The sequence below is a fragment of the Aulonocara stuartgranti genome, assembly GCF_965226115.1.
Source record: "Aulonocara stuartgranti genome assembly, chromosome: 6".
In the NCBI taxonomy this organism is placed as follows: domain Eukaryota; kingdom Metazoa; phylum Chordata; class Actinopteri; order Cichliformes; family Cichlidae; genus Aulonocara; species Aulonocara stuartgranti.
In genome coordinates, this window is record NC_138944.1 from 1,088,843 (window position 1) to 1,110,172 (window position 21,330).

General features: G+C 45.2%; 3 protein-coding genes across 5 annotated transcripts; 1 reads left to right on the forward strand and 2 right to left on the reverse strand.

Moving 5' to 3' along the window:
- Positions 1-52: 52 nt before the first annotated feature.
- On the reverse strand, positions 53-6,231 carry LOC309707973 (E3 ubiquitin-protein ligase TRIM21-like). Of its 2 annotated transcripts, none has more exons than XM_082535625.1 (2): positions 6,145-6,231; positions 53-1,748 (listed from the first exon to the last, which is right to left on the reverse strand). In XM_082535625.1, the coding sequence occupies exon 2, from the start codon at positions 1,737-1,739 to the stop codon at positions 108-110; it is 1,632 nt and encodes a 543-aa protein (XP_082391751.1). In that variant the 5' UTR covers positions 1,740-1,748; positions 6,145-6,231; the 3' UTR covers positions 53-107. The 2 variants fall into 2 exon arrangements, with proteins under 2 accessions (XP_082391751.1, XP_082391750.1); XM_082535624.1 differs by lacking the exon at positions 6,145-6,231 and adding an exon at positions 3,953-4,105.
- ppp3r1b (protein phosphatase 3 (formerly 2B), regulatory s1ubunit B, alpha isoform, b) lies at positions 5,169-9,389 on the forward strand. The gene is made up of 5 exons (XM_082535699.1): positions 5,169-5,296; positions 5,453-5,626; positions 5,961-6,020; positions 6,180-6,364; positions 8,437-9,389. Exons 1-5 carry the CDS (start codon positions 5,272-5,274, stop codon positions 8,482-8,484), a joined length of 492 nt encoding a protein of 163 aa, XP_082391825.1. The 5' UTR covers positions 5,169-5,271; the 3' UTR covers positions 8,485-9,389.
- Positions 9,390-13,867: 4,478 nt separating this feature from the next.
- Positions 13,868-21,174, reverse strand: acaa1 (acetyl-CoA acyltransferase 1). Of its 2 annotated transcripts, XR_014277144.1 has the most exons (13): positions 20,689-21,174; positions 20,048-20,141; positions 19,902-19,959; positions 19,753-19,832; positions 19,634-19,676; positions 18,858-18,956; positions 18,428-18,508; positions 17,955-18,145; positions 17,703-17,882; positions 17,432-17,487; positions 16,561-16,706; positions 16,097-16,479; positions 13,868-16,002 (listed from the first exon to the last, which is right to left on the reverse strand). XR_014277144.1 is itself a non-coding variant. In XM_082535653.1 (12 exons), exons 1-12 carry the CDS (start codon positions 20,872-20,874, stop codon positions 16,404-16,406), a joined length of 1,290 nt encoding a protein of 429 aa, XP_082391779.1. In that variant the 5' UTR covers positions 20,875-21,174; the 3' UTR covers positions 16,072-16,403. The 2 variants fall into 2 exon arrangements, 1 of the variants encoding a protein (XP_082391779.1); XM_082535653.1 differs by lacking the exon at positions 13,868-16,002 and having other exon boundaries at positions 16,072-16,479.
- Between the last annotated feature and the right edge of the window lie 156 nt (positions 21,175-21,330).

Genomic DNA, 21,330 nt, shown 5'->3' on the forward strand with positions numbered 1-21,330 from the left:
AACACTGTTAGTAATGAGAATGCTTAGAAAATAAAAGCATGCAAACAGGACCTGATTATTTATTCCCTTTAATGAAAATAAATCATCTCATCAATTCAAATACGTTGTTACTCAATTTGATTGACAGGACAGATGATCAGTGGTGCAGAGTTTTTCACACCTTGATAAAGCCCAGGACTGAAGTACGGGTGGAGCTTCTCTGTGAAGGAGCAGCCAGTGAACGAGTAGATCAGAGCTGCAGCATCTACGTCATAGAAGGAGACTAGACCCTCCTCATAGTCCACAAACACCCCCACCTTCTCAGGACCAGACCGGAGACAGAGACGGACTGGAGGGGCGGCACAAGCACTGTACTCACTTCCATTTCTAAGCCACACAGTCCAGAAACCATTTTGAGGAATCAGTCTGATGTTTCCCTTCCTGTTGATCGACTCTGTGGACACTCCTAAGTCCCAGTCAGTCTTTCCTTTAACCTGAACCTCAAAGTAAAATCTGCCTGAAGAGAAACTCTGCTCTGCTAAAACACAAACACAGTAAGAAAATCTCTCTGGGTTGTCCGGAAGTTTCTTCCTCACATCACCATGATTCACTTGTTTTCCATCATCAGACAGGATGAGATAAGGATTTGCTGTATCAGGATCCAGAGTCACGTCCACTGCATCCTGCTGGACCCTCTTCAGCTCTGCAGCCTCAAACAGCTTCTTCATGTCTTTCCTGAGTGTCTCCACAGCTCTCCCCACGGTCCCCTCATATGATGGTGGACGGACTCTGACCTCTGTCCAGTCCTTGGTGCATAGAGCAGCTTTCAGGGAGGAGAAGCTCTGGAGGAGGTGGAGGTGGTCTTCAGAGTGTGAGAGCTGCTCCACCTCAGATCTTCTCTCCATCAGCTCAGAGATTTCCTGTTCCAGATCTTTGATGAGTCCTTCAGCCTGTTTCTCTGTAGTTTCCTGTTTGTCTTCGATCTCCTTTATGAGCTCCTTCAGGCGTCTCTCAACAGACTCCATCAGAGCCGTGAGGACCTGAACACCTTCTGCTTTCTCTCTGTCTGCAACATCTTTCCTCATCTTCACCGACTCTTTGATCTCCTGAATCTTCAGTCGTCTCTTCTGGATCATCTGCTGAATCTCAGCCTCTGTCTTCTCCAGCTCTGCCTTCTTTCCTTCGTATTCTTCTCTCAGAGGAACAACTTCATGAGCCTTGTGATCTAGAACAGAGCAGAGCATGCAGACACATGTCTGGTCGGTCTTACAGAACAGCTCCAGATGTTTATCGTGCTTCCTACACATCCTGCTTTCCAGGTTCTCCACAGGCTCAATCAGCTGATGTCTTTTCAGACTTGTAGCTGTCAGATGAGGCTCCAGGTGAGTCTGACAGTAGGAGGTCAGACACACCAGGCAGGACTTCAGGGCCTTCAGTCTGGGTCCAGTGCAGACGTCACAGGGAACTTCTCCTGGTTTGGCAGCTTGTTGCTCTGAGCTGCTGCTGCTGGCTTTCTGCTGAGATTCACGTCTCTGAGCAACCATCTCAGACAGCAAAGTGTTAACATGAAGTTCAGGCCTTGTCTTGAACACCTTGTTACACTTGGGACACTGGCAGCTGTCATTAACATCCCAGTGCTGAGTGATGCAGTTTTTGCAGTAGTTGTGTCCACATGATGTGGTGACTGGATCAGTGAACACATCCAGACAGATGGAGCACAGAAACTGATCTTCAGACTGTAGATTGGTGGCTGCAGACATTTCTGCACTCTAAGGGAGAAAGAAAGGAAATGCATCTTATTTGAAATTTTGTTTACATTTCATATTTTAAAAGTAAGGAACAAGTGTTAGGGTTGTAGTCATAACGTAGCAGTTCTGACAGATGTGACAGATGCCCATCCTGACAACTTCATGTGCTTACTCATTATGTCCTCAGATTGTTCTATTACAGGAACGGTTTCATGATCGTACCCTTTAAAACTCACAAGTTCCCTAACTTCAGTTGCCTCAAGGCGCTTTATATTGTACAGTAGACCCTACAATAATCCATACAGAGAAAAACCCAACAATCATATGACCCCCTATGAGCAGCACTTTGGTGACAGTGGGAAGGAAAAACTCCCTTTTAACAGGAAGAAACCTCCAGCAGAACCAGGCTCAGGGAGGGGCGGGGCCATCTGCTGTGATTGGTTGGGGTGAGAGAAGGAAGACAGGATAAAGACATGCTGTGGAAGAGAGACAGAGGTTAATAACAGATATGATTCAATGCAGAGAGGTCTGTTAATACAATTACGGTCCAAGAGTCTCAGCAGTCCTCTGTCCTCTAATTCCTCAGTGTGAGAAGGATGTTGGGGGTTCCTGCTATTGGTGTCACTGCCAGACAACATATCCTTGGTTTCTGTGTATTTGATTCAGGCAACAGCAAAACTCTGCTCTTGCCATATGTGGGTATTTGGGTGACCATCACTGATCCTCTCCTCCTACCGGCAATGGCACCACACAAACAATAAGAACCCTCAGGTGAAGAAAAAAATAACATAAAAACAAAGTCCCAAAGTGCTCCACCAAATCCTTTCAGAATCAAAAACACACCACAGACCTCACTCAGCGTCTGTGAATGTGTGTTAGGGGAGACATCTAACATCCTACAGCTAGCACACATAGAAACAACTCAAAAACGACTGTGAATAAAACCAGTGAAACCTAAACACAGACAGATTACACGAGGAACACACCTTGCCTATAAAAACAGCCACATGTTAAGGAACCTGCCACCTAGTGGCAAAAGGAGGCACAGCGCTCTGGTACAACCAGAGCTATATATAATAACAAGCTAAACTGTTAAACTTTAACTTACTGTGATCTATAATACAGCCCAGGCTTGTCTCTCATAATCTGACAATGTTTTACCACTGCCTCTGAGAGAGGCCACCATTAAGCCAATAAACATCACAAATGCATTGTGGTTATTATGGCAAGTGGATTCACATACAACATGAACTCTGCAGCCTCTTCCAGATGTTGGAACACTGAGTTGTTTGATGTTGTTAAAGAACCCAGAGGTGTCCTGTCCTCGTACGTGAGCCCTTTGCTGTTCTTGCAAGTGTAGTTTCATTAATATGGCCCGGATCTGGCCCACACACGGCAAAGAATGACGGCCCTTTGGTGGCCCACACATGGGCCAGCACAAGGCCAGTTGCAGACACACTGGCAGTCCTGTGCTGGCCCAGAACAGTTTCAGCTCTGGCCCCAGATGTCAGCCTAATGTGTACCTTAATCAATCCAAGTAATAACAACATGTGCCGGAACATAATAGTGATAAGGAAGATGACGAAACTCTGTTCAGACAGTGAATGGACTGATTCTTTTATAGTGCCTTTCTACTCTCCCAGATCACTCAAATTGCTCTATACAACATGCCACATTCACCCAATCACACGCTTTCTCTAAACTGAGTGCTTCCTCACTACATTCATACACATTCACACTCTTGAACCACTAACCTGCCGATCAGTAGGTGACCTGCTCTACCTCCTGAGCTACAGCCACCTGGTGGCAAAACCATCTCTAGGTTTTGGATAAAGTGTACACTCACAAACCTGTCAAACCTGCATTTGAAACATTGGCTACCATAGCAGTATAGTATTGCAACATGGCATTTGGGTCTTCTAACTAAAATAGGAGCATAAATAGTGCCATCATTGCCAGACCTGGCCCACATCTGGCTGACATACACCCTGCCACGACACCAGTCAGTCAGAAGTGCCAGCTTGATGCCGGATCCGGGCCAGACCTGTTTTCTATGGGCCTGGGCCACATACACCAAACTATGCCAGTCCTGGCCCATATCTGGATAACTTACCACTTACCATGCCAGGAGTCAGCCAGCAGTCTGCCACAGACAGAGGAGGACTCACGTTTGGTTTGGACTTGCCTGCAGTGCGAACAGTGCGAACACGATCGTCTGTACTCACCTCTGTTCTCACCAGTGGACAGAATCTGCTGTGAGGCTCAGAATATGAACGTGATGGACTCAGTGTGACGTTCCTGTGAATCTTCGTTTAGAGACAAACTGGACTTGACTGCAGCTTTTCACAGGGTTTCTTTCCTCCTCACCCTTTTTTTTATGATTTTATGGTTTATATTTATCAACAAGGAGCAAAGGTCGGATTAGAACACGCCCAGGCTGGACGGGTGAGGCGTGTTGTATGGTTAACCATCACACACTAATGAGGGTCTCAGCCCATCTGGATTTAAAGAGTATTTTATTTTTCTGTCCTCGAGGTCACAAACTTTGTACTGTAAACGGGTTTTTCTATGTCCAGCAAATGCAGTCTGATCAGAGCTGTTATTAAACCAACATTTCATTTTTGTCAGAGTTTGTTTCCTCCTTCTGATTTGTGAATACATGGAGTTAATTTATGGCGACGATGGGATCAGAACAAACACTGGATGCAGGTCAGCTGAGGCCTGAATGTTATCCCTCTGGACCCCCCACTGGCTTGGACCCCAAGCAGCACGTCATCTTCAGCTAGCCCACCAATCAAAATATTCAGCTCAGTTCTGTGATGCAGAGCCTTCAGGATTTAAACAAACAACAAAACTTCTCCTGATGTGGTTTGTCCTGACTGTAACGTAGAGCTGCAGCTTGTTTCTGCTGTGAGCTGAATTCACACGTGTTCAATGTAGTTTTAAATAAAGGTTTATTTAAAGAGGAGCCTAGCATCAACATGTAGGTAATATGGGACTCTTCATACGTTCATCAGTGGATATACGAGTCGAACACTTTCACGGTATCAGCTGTACAGTTCAAGTAATTCAAAAACAGGTAATCGTCACACCTTTGGACATATTTTAATAGTTAGAACTACATATCGGTGAAGGACGTTTGCTTTTTTTCTTTTCTTTAAAGCGTGTGTGGTGAAATCTCTGGTTCATCGTGTGGTCCACCTTCAGGCCGCTGCAGTTTCACCACAGCAGACGCACAACAACGCCTGTCCCATCGTGGAGGCGTTCAGAGTCAGAGACCAAAGAAAGGACATGTTAAAGTTTCTGCATTTAATCAGATGTGATTATTTAAAGTGTTCTAGTTTCTTTGCTCTTGTGTGTGAGATCATCTCCTGACGTGGAGTGCCGGGCTGCCCTGTTCCTTCTGAGCACGCTCAGTTCGTGGTCATCAGCAGAGTGATTAGTGTTGAAAGATGTGTCACATGACCGGGTGTTAGGGCTTAGAGCGAGGCACCGGGAGCTCCCGCAGCACAGCCGTTACAGCCGTGAAGTCCAGCCAGCAGCCATGGGCAGCACCAAGCAGGCAGCCGGTAAGTCTGACAGGATGAAGAGGCAGGAAGTGAGGCACAGGTGGGCGACAGGTGTTTAAACTGCGGCGTGTCCTCTGCTGGTAGAGCTGACAGACAGCCTCTGGTCATGTGATCTCCTCTAGAAACCACCTTCTCTCTCTCTGTGTTTCATTTCAGACGCTAATCAGATTAAGAGGCTGGGAAGGAGATTTAAGAAACTCGACCTGGATGACTCCGGATCCCTGAGCGTGGAGGAGTTCATGTCCCTGCCAGAGCTCCAGCAGAACCCCCTCGTGCAGCGAGTCATCGATATATTCGACACCGACGAAAACGGGGAAGTCGACTTCAGAGGTGCGAAAGAGTTTTTACAGAAGACGAACAGCAGCTCAGCCGTTACAGCCTCATCGCTATCACACAGATACAGTTTGACACCTTTTTACAGTCAATAATATCCTCATGATTCAGTTACTCAGTCCAGGTTTGACATTTATATCATCTCTGATCCGCTGAGTCATATAATTAATCGATGAACACAACGTGTGCAGGATTACCCAGCAGGCACCGAGCCGTTCGGTTTGTTCTCGGAGCGTTTTGTCTCTGCGTGGAGACGATCGTATCTCAGACCTTTTGATCTTCTTGTTCTTCAGCCTTAAACAACAACAGTGATGATTTTCCTTTTCCACAGAGTTCATTGAAGGAGTCTTTCAGTTCAGCGTGAAAGGAAACAAGGAGCAGCGGCTGCGTTGTAAGCACTTCAGCTTTAACCATCATGGTTCATAAACTATGCTCGATTTTTAAACACCTTGAGGCGAATCTTGTTGTTTTGATTGTGTGCTACATAAATAACATGGAATCGAACTGAAACTTACCTTCACATTTCCTCTGTGATTTTCTTTGGCCTCAGTTGCCTTTAGGATCTACGACATGGACAAAGACGGTTACATCTCCAATGGAGAACTCTTCCAGGTCCTAAAGACGATGGTGGGAAGCAACCTGAAAGACACACAGCTGCAGCAGATCGTCGACAAAACTATCATCGGCGCCGACAAAGATGGAGATGGCAGAATCTCCTTCGAGGAGTTCTGCGCGGTGAGTTTTTGTGACTCGTTTCACCACCTGGACTCAAACTGGAGTCTGCACCAAAGCAACGCGCCGTAATCTGTGCTACAACCACGTTACGTTTCCTAGTAATGCAGTAAAGTGTTATACTTAAAACTGCTATAAAGGTTCTTCAGTTACCTGAATGAGGAGCAAATAGAAAGAAAGAAACATGAAACATTTGGGCTTCAATCAGCTGATCTCAGTTCATGTGCAGGGAGGAGGGCTGCAGATACGGCCATTACTTCTAGATTTATTGTATGAAAGGTCAAAAAGGATGCTGAAGTGCAAACTGGGTCCAGGACAGAGTTATGGTGCTAACACATGTGTGCGTGCATGCGACCAGCACGGCTCAAAACATGCATCAAAAGTTAGAAACTGACTCTGAGAAAGCTCCAACAGTAAAGACCCGAGAAGGTCGCTTAGGGAAGAACATCGTGAAGCTGTACTTGCAGGATTATCTAACTCAGCGCTCCCCAACCTTTTTTGTGCCACTGACCAGTTTATGTCTGACAATATTTTCACCGACCGGCCTTTAAGGTGTCGCAGACAAACACAACAAATTAAAATGATTCAACCGAGACAGAAACTGGTGTTCTGTAAATATAATGATAAACATGAATTCACTGTGTGATTGTGTAACTTTATTAGCAGCGTCCTCCTCTCTGCCCTTAATGCTGTCTGGTCGCCAGTGTTGCTCAAGTTACTTGAAAAAAGTAATCAGTAACTAATTACTGATTACTTCCCCAAAAAAGTAATCCCGTTACTTTACTGATTACTTATTTTCAAAAGTAATTAATTACTTAGTTACTTTTTAAAAACACGATTTACACCCTGAAGAGGTGATAAAGCGATAGATCTCTCAGCCCAATTCTACTTTTTCTGCATAATCCATCATACAAAATGTAATCAAATGGAAAAGTCTCTTTTTAAAACTTGTTTTATTAGTTTTAATCTTTTAACTTTATGCATCAAGCAAACATTTAATTATCTGCAACATTCTCTGACTGGAAGAAATTAGTTTAACATTTAAACCTATTTTCTGCACATTCCAGCACATAAAATAAAATATTTGTGTTTACACTCAGTCTTTCAAATAGATGCAAGTAAAACACAGCAGAAAATAAATAAAGTCAAAGACTCAGCGGTCCTGTTGCTCTATTTTCACCTGTAAAGCAGGAGTGGGGTAGGCGGAGGGTTACCCTGGTGCAGGTGTGCCGCGGTCAGTGGAAGAATCCGCGAGTTTCTCTGTGAGTTTCCCATTACGTCGTAGCTACTCGGTGCTTGTTGGAAGTTTAGGGGTTTTTCGCTGTAAAAAGAAGTTTTCTTCCCACGCACAGCGGACACTAATGTTTTTGTCACTTTTTATGGAATCAAACTCAAAGTAAGGTCAGTACTTCCACGCTTTAAACGCTGCACGCTCATACTCTCTCTGCACTCGATATGTGATCCATTGTTGATCTGCACACAGCTGTTGTCACTAACGTCGCACTCGCTTACGTCACTGTCATGAGACATTCTCGCAAAAAAATCACGGTTTTAGTAACGCAGTAACGCAGCGTTCCTACGGGAAAGTAACGGTAATCTAATTACCATTTTTGCAATAATAATCCCTTACTTTACTCGTTACTCGAAAAAAGTAATCAGATTACAGTAACGCGTTACTGTCCATCTCTGCTGGTCGCTATGGTAACGTTTAAACATTTCTTTCAAAATAAGACCCAGGGAAACCAAGTTCACAATAAAACCCTGAAAACCATAAACTTCTCACCCGAGCCTCGGCTCTCGCGGCCCGGTACCGGTCCGTGGCCCGGGGTTGGGGACCGCTGCTCTACAGCACCAGCAGGACCTCTTCAGCTCATTTCGAATCCAGAACCCTCACAGGTCTGTTTGACGCCCACAGAACTGAAGTCACCTCATCGGCTCCCAGATCAACACAGAATTACCTTTAAAATCTTTCTGTTAGTTCACGGAGCTCTCGGGGCCTCCTCTGTTTACAGAGTCGATTCAGTTAAAAACAAGAAAAAACAGTGTGTGACATCACTTCCTGTTGTCTCCTGCAGGTGGCGGGAGGATTGGACATTCACAAAACGATGGTTGTGGACATCTGACAGCCTCTTGTTTATCCTTCGTCCGTTCACAGGAGTCATCCAGCTGTTCCTGCCGCTCTGTTAGCTCCACCGGGCTGTTTGTTTTATGCATCCTTCAGGATCTGAAGGTGTTTGTTTTTATTTTAGTGAGCTGACAGACTTACAGTTTGGTCCATGAATATTTGGATTGAGACAAATTTTCTAATGTTGGTACATTACCACAATGAATTTTAAATGAAACAGCTCTGATGCAGGTGAAGTGCACACGTTCAGCTTTAATTCAGTGTGTTGGACAAAATGACCGCATAAAAATATGAGAAACTAAAGTATTTTAACACAATGCCTTCGTTTCAGGCTCAAAAGTATTTGGAAAAATTAAATAACTGAAAATAAATTGATAATTTCTATTACTTTATTCAAAACCCTTTGCTGGCAAAGGCCTTAAGTGTTGAAGTCACGGACACCACCAGATGCTGGGTTTCCTACTTTTGCTGCTCTCCCAGCCTTTACTGCACCAGCTTTCTGCTGCTGTTTGCTTTTCTGTCCTATGTTTAGTCGTCGACAAGTGAAACGCCCAGGTTTAGCTTCAATCATTATTGGCATTATTTTAAATTAACCAAATCATTCAATATGGCACAGAAACAGTGGCACTCGCCGCCCTCACTCCTAAAACTTCTCCCTCTTCCTATACAACCAATTGCCACATGTTGCCATATCATTTTTTGATTGTTTGAGTTTGCATGCTTTGTTTTTTTTACGTCACATTGCGTCCTGCGTCCTGATCGCTGCAGACGATCTCCTCCGTCTCTCCTGTACAGAATCGCTGCATCGATGCTAGCAGTGTGACTGAAGTGCAGTGCTGTATGTCCACGATGTCCACCAAACGTTTTGCACCATCAAAAAATAAAATTGGCTCCTTGATTTCACCTCTCGCTGGTTATTTTTAGAACATAACACCCGCGATAAACGATGGACAGCTGAGAAATATAACATTTGAATGCATTTTCTCTTTTGCTCTGAGGCGCGGGGGAAAGATATCGACAAGTCGATGAACATCATTTACAGATATGTTGGGTAAATGCCCGAGACATCTATAGAAATGTAAATCGCCGCTTGATTCATTCATTTGCTTAACTTGTTTTGGACCGTAAACCAGGCGCGAATAGGACACCGGAAACACAGCTCCCCACAGGAGTTTCCGCACCGGAAGTAGCATATGCTAACGTGCACATGGTCTATTCCAATTTAGCTGGATGTGAGCAGACAGTCTGTCTCTAAACAGCTCAGAATTCACTCAGCTGCTTCAGGCCTGTGTCACATCATCAGGAAACACAAGTGTTTTTGCAGAACTGTGCTGGCTTTTCTTAGGTTTTCTTTTTTAGCAAAGTCCTATCTAGCCTTTCTGTTCTTGAGGTTTATGAGTAGGGATGGGTATCGAAAACAGTGGGAAACGGTTCTCAACAAGAACCGGTTCCCACTGTTTCAATTCCTTGGGATTGTTTGCCATTTTTGCAAACGATTCCCTTATCGATTCCAGTCGCCCTGAATGACGTCACCGCGTTGCGGAGCGTCATTTACCTGACAGGAAACATGGCGGCTCAAACGATCAAAAGTTTGGTTATACTTTACGAGAGTGGATGACAACAGGGCAACTTGCAATACTTGCAAAGTAGATATTTCATTTAAGGGAGGAAACACTACGAATAACACGCGATGACCTTAAATGAATGTCGTGTTTTTAATTCCGGACTCGTGAATCTCAACCCAGCAGCAGCGGTAACGTTTGCACGTCCTCTCCCGTTAATGCGGCAGGTAAATAATCAACAACAGTGCATATTATGTTAGCGCGATCTGCCTTATTACAAAACCTGCCATTACTGTGCATTTAGTGACCATGATGAGACAGAGTCTGGCTCAGATGCTGGCAGTTCTCGCTGCAGTCTGCCGGTAGCGTCTCCTTTCAGGCAGGATAGACGAACGTCACCGAGCAGAGACTCAGTTTGTGGTCAAAGGCTTGCACCCATTGGCCACAGCAGATGATTTTCAGTAAGTGTTTAATTGTAGGCAGGGACATTACTGGATATTCTTGTGTAATTGCTACAGAATAATTTATGTTAAACTTTGTTATTGCTACAGAAGAATATTTATTTTATTATTTTACATTTACAATGTTTTTCCTGGGGACCCTGTGACACCCCATTGAAGAGCCATAGGCTGGATCTCTTAAGATCTCACTGCTGGGTTTGTAAGGCCATGTTACTCCTAAATTTCTATCTTGTTCAAAGAGAAGATATAAAACAAAGTTCTAAGCTAATCGACCTTAGTGTTCTCCTTTTTAAAAAGAATCGATAAAGAATCGAATCGTTAAACAGAATCGAAAATGGAATCGTGAAAATCTTATCAATACCCATCCCTGTGTATGAGTGTCTTGCACCTTGCAGTGAACTGTCTGTGTTTACTTTCATGCAGTCTTCTCTTTATGGTAGATTTGGATATCGGTACAACCTCCTGGAGTGTTGTTCACTTGGTTGGCTTCACCGTGGAATGATTTTGCGATCATCCACCACTGTTGTCTTGTGTGGATGTTCAGGTGCTGAGTTCACCAGTGCCTTCTTTCTTTCTCAAAGATTCTGCCTCTCTGAATATTGTAGGAAGTTCTTGGATAGTTTTTTTCTGTTTTCCCGGCTTAAGGATGGCTTGTTTCACCTGCACTTAGAGCTCATTTGACCTCATGTTGTCTGTTCACAGCAAAATCTTTCAAATGCAAGCACGAAAACTCAAATCAACTCCAGGCCTTTAAATCTGCTTAACTGATAATGACATAACAGAGGAATTGCCCACACCTGCACATCAAGTAGCCTTTGAGTTAGGTGTCCAATTACATTTGGTCCCTTTAAAAAGAGGTTGGCACATTTTAGGGAGCTGAAACTCCCGAACCCTTCGTCCCATTTGAATGTGGATGCCCTCAAATGAAAGCTGACAGTCTACACATTATGTTCATGTCCATCATATAACTATAATTGGAATAAACAGGTAAAAAAACAAAACTTGTGTCACTGTCTAAATATATATGACCCTAACTATTCCTGCCACTGATGGAGCAACAGAGTGAAGTGTTCACAGACAAGTGAAGCTTCTCAGTCTCAGAGCAGGACCTGAACGACTGAACACTTTTACATTATTTCCCCATAAATAATGGCACACTTTGATAGTCACATTCACAGGAGCAGACCAGGAACATTTGCACTGACGATCTCCTGAAGAAACATCATGGGGGTGTCACTGCATCTCCTCTTCTTCTCCAGAACAGTCAACTCAGATTTTAGAAACTCTGAAGTTTTCTGACACAAAAATATAAAATGTGGAAGTTATTGTTCAACTCAAGCCTTAAATACTGAACCGTATGTGTAGGTTTACGATACACGTCAGCTTTTAGATGGCTGAGTAGTCAGAAGCAATAATGAAAAAGTATGCAGGGAGATGTCACAGCAGGCCAGTACCTAACCTGGAGCTCGGCGCAGATACAGACAGCAGGACTCAAGTTTGACGAGACTTTATTTACAATACACACAGGTGGAAACTAGACAGGAGGGGAACGCGCATGGTGCGTGGAACTAGAGCACGGGTCTCTGAAATAGAGTATAATAAGGGAAGCCGGGGACTGCAGACAAAAGGTAATATGACAGTCAGATCTTTTCTTCCTCACATTACTATAAAGTACTTGTTTCAGACAGATTCAAATGAGGATACGGGCCAGAGTCAGGGGCCACATCCTTTTGTAGGCCCAGTTTGAGGGCCTCACATTGAAGAATTGAAGGCTACTCCACATATGACACACAAAGGTGTCCTCCTTTCCCCCAGATCTAAAGGATGGGTCAGGTTTATCCTATCCCAAGATTCATTGCACACCGGTGTTTGAAAACATTGTGGTGCAGACTGTCAAAGCCAAGCATGGAATATTCAGCAGCAACACCTGAGTGAGTTTAACTAACATCGTCATTCTGCTGTCAGGTTTCTGTGAGGCAGAGTAAATCACACAAACGATGCAATTTGTGTAAGATCCATAGCTGTATTTCAAATAATGACTGAACAAACTCAGGCTGCTTAAATTTGTCTGGCCTATATTCTTATCGTTCTTTTTCTTACTTTATGGAGGCCAAAACTGAATTGCACACTTTAATGTGCATATTATCATCAAATGCATCTTTGCTTAAAACTGTAAAATTACAAAAATCTCTCAAATCAAACGTACTCTCCTGCACTGCGAAAAGCCCTCGTGCACAGTTTGGCATTGACTTGGTTGAGGTTCAATCATTATTTGCTTTATTTTAAATGAACCAGATCATTCAATATGGCACAGAAACAGTGGCACAGTCTAAATTTCTCTCTCTCGCCGCCCTCACCCCTAAAACTTCTCCCTCTTCCTATACCACCAATTGCCACATGTTGCCATATCATTTTTTGATTGTTTGACATTTATTTAGGCCACAAGCAGAGTGCTCGATAGCTTTGGCCTTAGGAAACACAATTTTTATAGTTTCTTCCAGCAGTGAAGGTGACGATAGAAATCAGGAAGAAACATTAGCATTTAGTTTGAAGTCCAGTTTCAACAGAAGTTGAACTGGAGACAGCAACTTGTTGAAATGTCATCTTAAATTGGTCATGTGATTTGGGCGCGCTGGTGCGTCTGTCAACCCCACAGGGTTAAAAGTTGGTAAGTAGGCGTATACCTATTAATGACATCAAAGTCTGTTAACATGTTTCATTCTCTGAGCCTCATCAGCCTCTTCTGTAGGACGTCCATCCACCATCCTGGCCTTCAGCAGCACCAGACCCTTCTTGCAGGCTCTCTTTCTCTCTCTCTCTCCCCCCTTTCAGCCTGGTCAATTCAATTCAGTTTTATTTACACAGCACCAAATCACAACAACAGTCACCTCAAGGCACTTTATACTGTAAGGTCGACCCTACAATAACACATACAGAGAAAAACCCAACAATCATATGACCCCTATGAGCAGCACTTTGGCGACAGTGGGAAGGAAAAACTCCCTTTTAACAGGAAGAAACCTCCAGCAGAACCAGGCTCAGGGAGGGGCGGGGCCATCTGCTGTGATTGGTTGGGGTGAGAGAAGGAAGACAGGATAAAGACATGCTGTGGAAGAGAGACAGCGGTTAATAGTAACTAATAATGGCACCAAATATATGTAATTGTAATTCACCAACATACACCATGAGAATTTGCTCACACTGTTGGTGTATGAAACACATTTTTCCTTCTCAGTATTTGTTACTCAAATCATCAAAGGAATCATTGTCCCATCCATATTCTTCCACTTTTCCTTGTCGGGGTCGCTGGGGGGCTGCAGCCTATCCCAGCTAGAGCCGGTAGATGGGAAATCACTGCTCACTCATTTTAACATTAGTGTTTATTTACACATTTGTCACATATTTAGATTCCATTTAGTTTTGTTTTACAATCAGTTTTTGCTAAATAATAACAATAAAATATAAATGTACTTCGTGTTTATGGACATGAAACAGCAACTTTAGATCACTGACCACAGCTGGAAAACTAAAGTCATATGAAAGCTAAAATATAACATTGCTTTAAACTTTCACTTACCACAATATGACATTTGGAAAAACCAGTAAGTTTAAAATCATTAGTCAGACCTTTCCACACTACACTATGATAATTGCCCACATGACCCCTTAAACCAGCTAAATGTTTGTCTGTAATTTTCTTATTATACAATGTTGTTACACTGGTGCTACTGGAAATCTTTGATGTGTTGTAATGGGACAGTTTCTGATCTCCTCAGCCTGACCTGTATGCGCTCCACAGGATCATATTCTCTCTGTTTAATCTCTTAGTACTTCTTGTACTAAGTTTTCTTTTTGTTTAAAGTGTCCTGACTGTGTTCTGTGACCACGTTGTGCAGAGAACTTGTCTCTATAAATGATTCTCAGTCTTACTAGTCAAACAGCCGGCAGGCTGCTCCTCTTTATGTTGTTTTTGGCCTGCAAAGGCAAAGTAAACCTCACAAAGACCAACTGTTTGTGTGAACGCTTTAAGATCCCACAGCAGTGGAGAAAATTGGAGCACAAATTACTTTTCAAAAATTATTTTTCATTATTTAAATACTTGGTTAGATTTTTTATTTGCCTTCTCCTTGATTAATTAAAATATCAGTTTCATGTTTCTCTTTCAAAAGAAAAAGATATAATTATGTAATATACAATAATTGTAATATAAAGTAATATGTTAATAAAGTAAAAATTCTTAGCTCTACTCAGTTTGATTGACAGGACAGATGATCAGTGGTGCAGCGTTCGTACCATCATCATTAAGCTCGGGACTGAAATATGGGTGGAGCTTCTCTGTGAAGGAGCAGCCAGTGAACGAGTAGATCAGAGCTGCAGCATCTACGTCATAGAAGGAGACCAGACCCTCCTCATAGTCCACAAACACCCCCACCTTCTGAGGACCAGACCGGAGACAGAGACGGACCGGAGGGGCGGCACAAGCTTTGTACTCACTTCCATCTCTCAGCCACACAGTCCAGAGACCGTCCTCGGGGCTCACTGACATGCTCTTTGTCCTGTTGATCGACTCTGTGGCCACTCCTACATCCCAGTCAGTCTTTCCTTTAACCTGAATTTCAAAGTAAAATCGCAGCGAAGAACTAAGACATCAGAAGGGAGATGACAGCAATGCAGTTTCTGTGCTGGGCTCTGAAACCTGACTGAAACTCTTCAAATAAGCCATTCCTCTGCAGATGATCTGTTAGCTGTTTGACAACTACTCTTTCAAGACCGAGACGGATCAAGAAAATTTGGGGGTCAAAGGGCAAGAGACTTGGTAGGGTGGTACAGCGGTCCCTCGTTTATCGCAGGAGTTACGCTCCAAAAATAAGCCGCGATAGGTGAAATCCGCGAAGTAGCCAACTTTATTTTTTACAATGATTATAGATGTTTTAAGGCTGTCAAACCCCCTCACTGCACACTTTATACTCTTTTCTCAGACAGGCGTGAACATTGTCACACTTTTCTTTCTTGTTTAAACTCTCAAAGTTCAAACCTACGTAGAAAAATGAGTCCAGTATTATAGGATGAAACCAAAGGTCAAACCCTGTTTTCAGGTCCAGAACATGAGAGTAGAGCAGCTGCAGAGAATTCAACATTAACGAATCAACGGTACGGAAGTAGAGGAAGCAAGAACAGTAACTTCTACCTTCCCTTAGCATGGCGAGAAGTCCAACTTTTTGTGCGATGGTTAGCATCGTCCTCTGCCTTTCAGGTGCTGCTGCACAGCTGCCTTTGATGGCGCAAAACGTTTCGTCGACATTGTTGTTTGTTGGGGAGAAAACCTACAAACAGTCCAGCACTTCAGAGTCACGCTGCTAGGACATGCCCGTCGTTGCCAAGTTACCTGCTCCTCCCAGGCTGATCACATCCACCTCAGAGGTGGTGAGAATAAACACGAGACCTCCATGATGCTTCAGTGTGAAAACTGTGACGTTTCACTAACGGCGCACCCTGGTGGTAAGAGAACACCACGAAACAGGACGGTGAAGTCTAAACAGTCGAGACCTCAGAGACATCAGGTGATGTGGAAATGTTTTATTCTTACAGATTACAGGCAGAGTCACTGGTTTGGATCGGTCCTTCAGAGCGTCACCGAGACACCTGAACCTGATGCAGCTCTGAATGTCACAGTCGTGCTGAGCAGCTCAGCTAGCAGGAAGTAAATGTGAGTTATTGATCTTTGCTGATTTATCAATGATCAATCATCAGGAAACAAAGGCACGGAATCAGCTGCAGTTAGAAATGTTCCAACAGTTTAACATGAAGGGCGACCGAGACAGAAGCGACTCCATTGGTCACGTGACGGGCCTCGACTGATCGATGCGTTTCAGGCGACGGGTCAGTCTGAGCAGCTACGCTCCGGGGTATTCAAAGACGGCGGCAGCTCCCATCCCGGTCCCGATGCACATGGACACAACGCCGTACGCCCTGCGGGGAACACAAGAGGGCGACAGTGAGAACACGTTTTCAAACGTACGAGGAGGCGAACGCGTGACCGTCGACACCGACCTCCTGCCTCTGCGTTTGAGCTCGTTGAGCAGCGTCACCACCTGCCGGGCGCCGGTGCAGCCCAGAGGGTGACCCAGAGCGATGGCGCCACCGTTCGGATTCACCTTCTCCGGCGGGATCCCCAGCTTCTCCACGCTGTACACCGCCTGAGAGGAAACGCCACCACCAGCAGCGAGAGAGGTGGAGGCCAAAGGTTAAAGTGATAATCTTTATTTAAAAAGACAAAAGCAAATGAACAAAGTCTGGAGACTGAGAGGTCAAAGGGTAAATTCCTGCATGTGGAAACGCTTTGATGACTTCATACTTTATCTGTACTGTGTTAAAGAGATACTGACTGAAGCTGAACTCGGGCCGTACTGCAACACTGTACCACAAGGTGGCGCACAGAGTCACTGTGATATTTATTTAAAAACAATGTTATCATGCTTGACTCTGATTGGTCAGTAAGACCATCCATCCATTCTCTTCCACGTATCCTTAACAGCCTATCCAAGCTACCATAGGGCAAGAGGCGGGGTCACCCTGGACAGGTGGCCAATCCACCACCAACACAGAGAGACAAACAACCATTCACACGCACACCTATGGGCAATTTAGAATCACCAGTTAACCCCACTGACTGTTTGGACTGTGGGAGGAAGCCGGAGAGAACCCCCACAGACAGAGACTCCACACGGAGAGGCCCCGCCTTCTCGCTGTGGTGCAACCGTGCTGCCCACCACGCCAGTGTGCGACCCGTCAATAAGACTAAAAAAGGGATTGAGTTTATACACACACACACATAGACTCACATGCTGCCCCCTGCTGGCAGGAGTGTTCGTTTGGAGAGAGTAGCTACCTGCCTGAAGCGATACGTCGTCTCTGAACTCACCTGACTTGCAAAGGCCTCGTTAATTTCAAACACATCGATATCCGCCACAGAGAGTCCTGCAGAGAGAAGAACTCAGACATGTTGGACAAACTCACACTTTCCTCCACGTTCACGGGTGAGCTAAGCCCCGCCTCCCAGCTTTAGGAGGAGGCAGGAACCTGTAGGAAACATGCTAACGATACTGGAACAAAGATCTCTGGGTTAATTACGTCTTTCATGAATCTTAATCTGAAGTCGGAGGAGGACACGTCGGCGTACAAACACTTCCTACCTGCCTGCTGCAGCGCTGCCGGGATGGCGTACGCCGGTCCGATGCCCATCACATCAGGAGGGACGCCCACCACCGCGCTGGCCCTCAGGACCCCCAGCACCGGGAGACCCAGCGCCTCGACCGCAGACCTGCGACCGATCAGGACGGCCGCCGCGCCGTCGCTCACCTGGCTGGAGTTACCTGAGACAAACGAGCACGTGAGCTCCTGACGGCCGAGCGAGATTCATTCTGCGGCCCCGCCCGCACTCTGACCTGCTGTGGTGCTGCCGTCGGGCTTGAAGGCCGGCCGCAGTTTGGCGAGCCCCTCCAGCGTCGTCCCCGGTCTCACGCCCTCGTCTCTGCTGACCGTCACCTGACGCTCTTTGCCCTCGTCGTCCACAAACTTGGTGGTAACGGGGACGATCTCGTGGTCGAACAGACCCGCCCTCTGCGCCCGCGCCGCACTGTGTGGAGGAAGGACCGGGATTTGGTTGCAATGGAAACAGAAACAATCCTAAACATGCGTCAGTTTGTTTGACTTGGCTGCTCTAAACACTCAAGTTTTTTCTGCTCTTGCATCTCTGTGATGTCACAGAAGAGGGGACAGAAGCTTCCAGGCAGCCAATCAGAGGAAAGTTAAAGGGGGCTGGCCTTAAAGTGGGGATGGACCGAGCGGATTATTTATGTCACGCGCGGAGTGAAAATATGGAGCAGGAGATTCTTGCGTGTTGCTGAGACGTTCTTACTTCTGCTGGGAGCGGAGCGCGAAGGCGTCCTGCGTCTCTCTGGAGACGCCAAACCTCTCTGCCACGTTCTCCGACGTGATGCTGCAGAACAAACACGACACGTCTCAGTTAAGACAAAAATAACCGTTAACATTTCAGCTGGGAGTCATATTTCAGCTTTTTATAGACGGTAACCGACAAAATGACGCCTGTCAGGAGTGACGCGACTCATTTTTGAATCACTTCAGGATAAATTCTGCAGCTGGTTATGATCAGAACGTCTGCTCACACATGCAGCACTGTGTGAGAATAATTAGTGTTTATCAGCGAAATCAGGAACAATAAATTATGAAACGTCCTCCTTTCAGCTGGACAGGATCTACAATCTGATTCGCCGATGCTCGGCGCGTCGACGATCATAAACAACATCTGGAATTATAAAGCGTCTCACCCCATGGGAATGATGCAGTCTCTGGCTTTGTCGTTGTCCATCAGCCTGGAGCTCAGGTCGCCCGGGTTACCGATCCCTCGCAGCGACATGCTCTCCACGCTGCAAACAAACAGGAAACGCATCACTTCTGTCAGTGTGTCATAAAAACGGTTAACGTGTCCACACGCTGCCATAGGAGCTTAATCCCAGTGTATGACCATGACTGTGATCTGCTCAGGATTATTATGGTATGTCCACTTTAATGTACTTTTGATCAATTTATGTTTAGTTTTTAAATCAAATGTGACTTTTTATAAATTCAGATATTATTATTATTATGATGATGATGATGATGATGATGATGATTATTATTATTATTATTATTATTATTATTATTATTATTATTATTGTGTCAGATTAAAGTTCAAAGAGATCTAAATTAACTGTTTGTGTCTAACCTGTAATTTTCCTGACTCCTTAATTTTATTTCAAATAAGAATTTTTAGAGGAAGAAAACAGATTTGGACTTTTTAAAACCACGACCATCTACTCACTCACTGTTTATAATAAACATTTTAATGAATTATGAGGTAATTATTGGCAGAACTGGGCCTCCGTACATCGATGGCATAGTACATGTCATAAATTAGCTAAGAAAAGTAAAATAGTTCATTATGTGTGTTTATTTAAAAAAATTAAACTTCACCTGTTTACATGAAAAATATTCTTCATGTTTAAAACTCTCAGCTTTACTTGAGCAATTTTTTAACAACATCTGGATCGAGTGTTAAACCCACCCGCAGGCGAGGCCGAGGTCGATGGCTCTGCTCCTGATGGCTCCTGCACACACGGGTCAGAATTCGGTCATTCGGGTAAAAACCGGGCGGTTGGGTTAGTGGGAGCACGGCGGCGTTACCTGCTACGTTAAAGAGCGCCTGCAGGCCGGAGGAGCACTGCCGGTTCACCGTGTAGACGGGCACCGACTCAGGGAAGCCGCTGAAAGGAGGACGGAGCGGTGAGGAGCGCAGACAAACAGCAGGAGAGTGTCAGAGGCGTCAGACTCACCTGAGGAAGTGAGCCACTCGGGCCATCAGTGCGCCGGCGCCGGGCTGGAGCACGTTACCTGAACAGACAGAGGTTACATCTTCACCTACCTGCAGACAGGTGAGTCAGCCGACACATCAGAGCAGACGCGAAGGACAAAGCCTCACCCACACAGACGTCTCCCAGCCGCTCAGGCGACAGTCCGACGTCCTTCAGCACGGCCGACATCACGGCGCTCAGCAGCTCGTCAGGCGTGGTGTCCTGGAGGTGCGGAAAGAGTTAAACAGAACTTTATTCACAGCAAAGCAGAAAATAAATAAAGATCCCACAGCGCCCACCACAGCAAAACACGTTTAAACTTTGAGCCCGAATTTCAACCTTAAAAATATTAATAAAGTGAGGCGCTGTGACTGGAGGTCAAAGGTCATCCTGACCACACGCTGTCAGCCTCACAGAAAATAATCTGCGTGATATCAAACAACACATTCAAATAATTTATATATAAAACACTGTTGTGAGAATTTTCTTTGTATTTACATCCATGTAAACTTTGTTTCTAAATAGAAAACTGATCAAACAACAGCTGCTCTGAACCTAAAGCCGCCTGCTTAAATAAAGCGCGTCTAAAGAAAAGAATCTGAAATAAAAAGTAAGATTAATGATAAAGAGACTTAACTGGGCGCCATATTAAGTTTCCTCGGAACTGCAGCTTAAAACCAGTGAAAATCACCGTAAAAACGGCCGTAAAGCAAACTTCGTGGTTTTCTGGCCTCACCTTCGCCACAGTTGGCAGGTAACCTGCACTCACCTTAAAGCCTCCCCTTTTGGCCTTTCCGATCGCGGTCCTGCGGCCGTGAACCACCACCACGTCCTCCGGGGAGCTGCGACTGCTCGCCGCTGTCGCCGAGCCGCAGTCCGACCTCCGTAAGTCCCGCCTGAAGTTCGACGAGCCGCCGGGAGGCAGGTGTCCGGAAATGATCTTCAGCCTGTGCATGACGGCGGAGGAGCTGAGAGGAGACTCGCGGAGCGGAGTTCGGCTCCAGACTGGACTCTGAACCCAGAGTCCGCTCCAACAACATCCGGGTTCGTAAAGCCAGGACGGGAGGAGCGGAGGGACAAACAGTGCGCGCGCATGCAGCGGATTTATCAGGTCAGACGAAAAGAATCAGAAAATTTTAATTATCCCCAATTAAGATACGACAGAGCAGCATGTCGATGAGGATAAGGCCAGGGCATAAACAGGCAATAAGAGTGAGATAATAACAAAGGTGGCGCTCCTCCTCCTCTCGGTCCTGCAGGAAATGCAGCGGAGGCGTCGCCCAGAGGGGAGCATTGAAATGCGGGGAGAAGAATGTGAGAGGGGTCGTTGATGATTTTGGCTGCCTGTCTGAGGCCTGTTGGCTGAAAACCTGTCAGTTCTGACAGGCCGATGACTGTAGAGCACGCTGAT

What these genes read in the sequence shown, in the direction of transcription:
- ppp3r1b (XM_082535699.1), top strand. Translation starts at nt 5,272, where the DNA reads ATGGGCAGCACCAAGCAGGCAGCCG. An exon ending in CAGCACCAAGCAGGCAGCCG is followed by an intron (nt 5,297 to 5,452) that starts GTAAGTCTGACA and finishes GTTTCATTTCAG; the next exon opens with ACGCTAATCAGATTAAGAGG. An exon ending in CAAGGAGCAGCGGCTGCGTT is followed by an intron (nt 6,021 to 6,179) that starts GTAAGCACTTCA and finishes CTTTGGCCTCAG; the next exon opens with TTGCCTTTAGGATCTACGAC.
- LOC309707973 (XM_082535625.1), bottom strand. Translation starts at nt 1,739, where the DNA reads ATGTCTGCAGCCACCAATCTACAGTCTGAAGATCAGTTTCTGTGCTCC.
- acaa1 (XM_082535653.1), bottom strand. Translation starts at nt 20,874, where the DNA reads ATGCACAGGCTGAAGATCATTTCCGGACACCTGCCTCCCGGCGGCTCG. An exon ending in GGCGCTCTTTAACGTAGCAG is followed by an intron (nt 19,677 to 19,752) that starts GTAACGCCGCCG and finishes CCGTGTGTGCAG; the next exon opens with GAGCCATCAGGAGCAGAGCC. An exon ending in GACTGCATCATTCCCATGGG is followed by an intron (nt 18,509 to 18,857) that starts GTGAGACGCTTT and finishes TTTGTTCTGCAG; the next exon opens with CATCACGTCGGAGAACGTGG.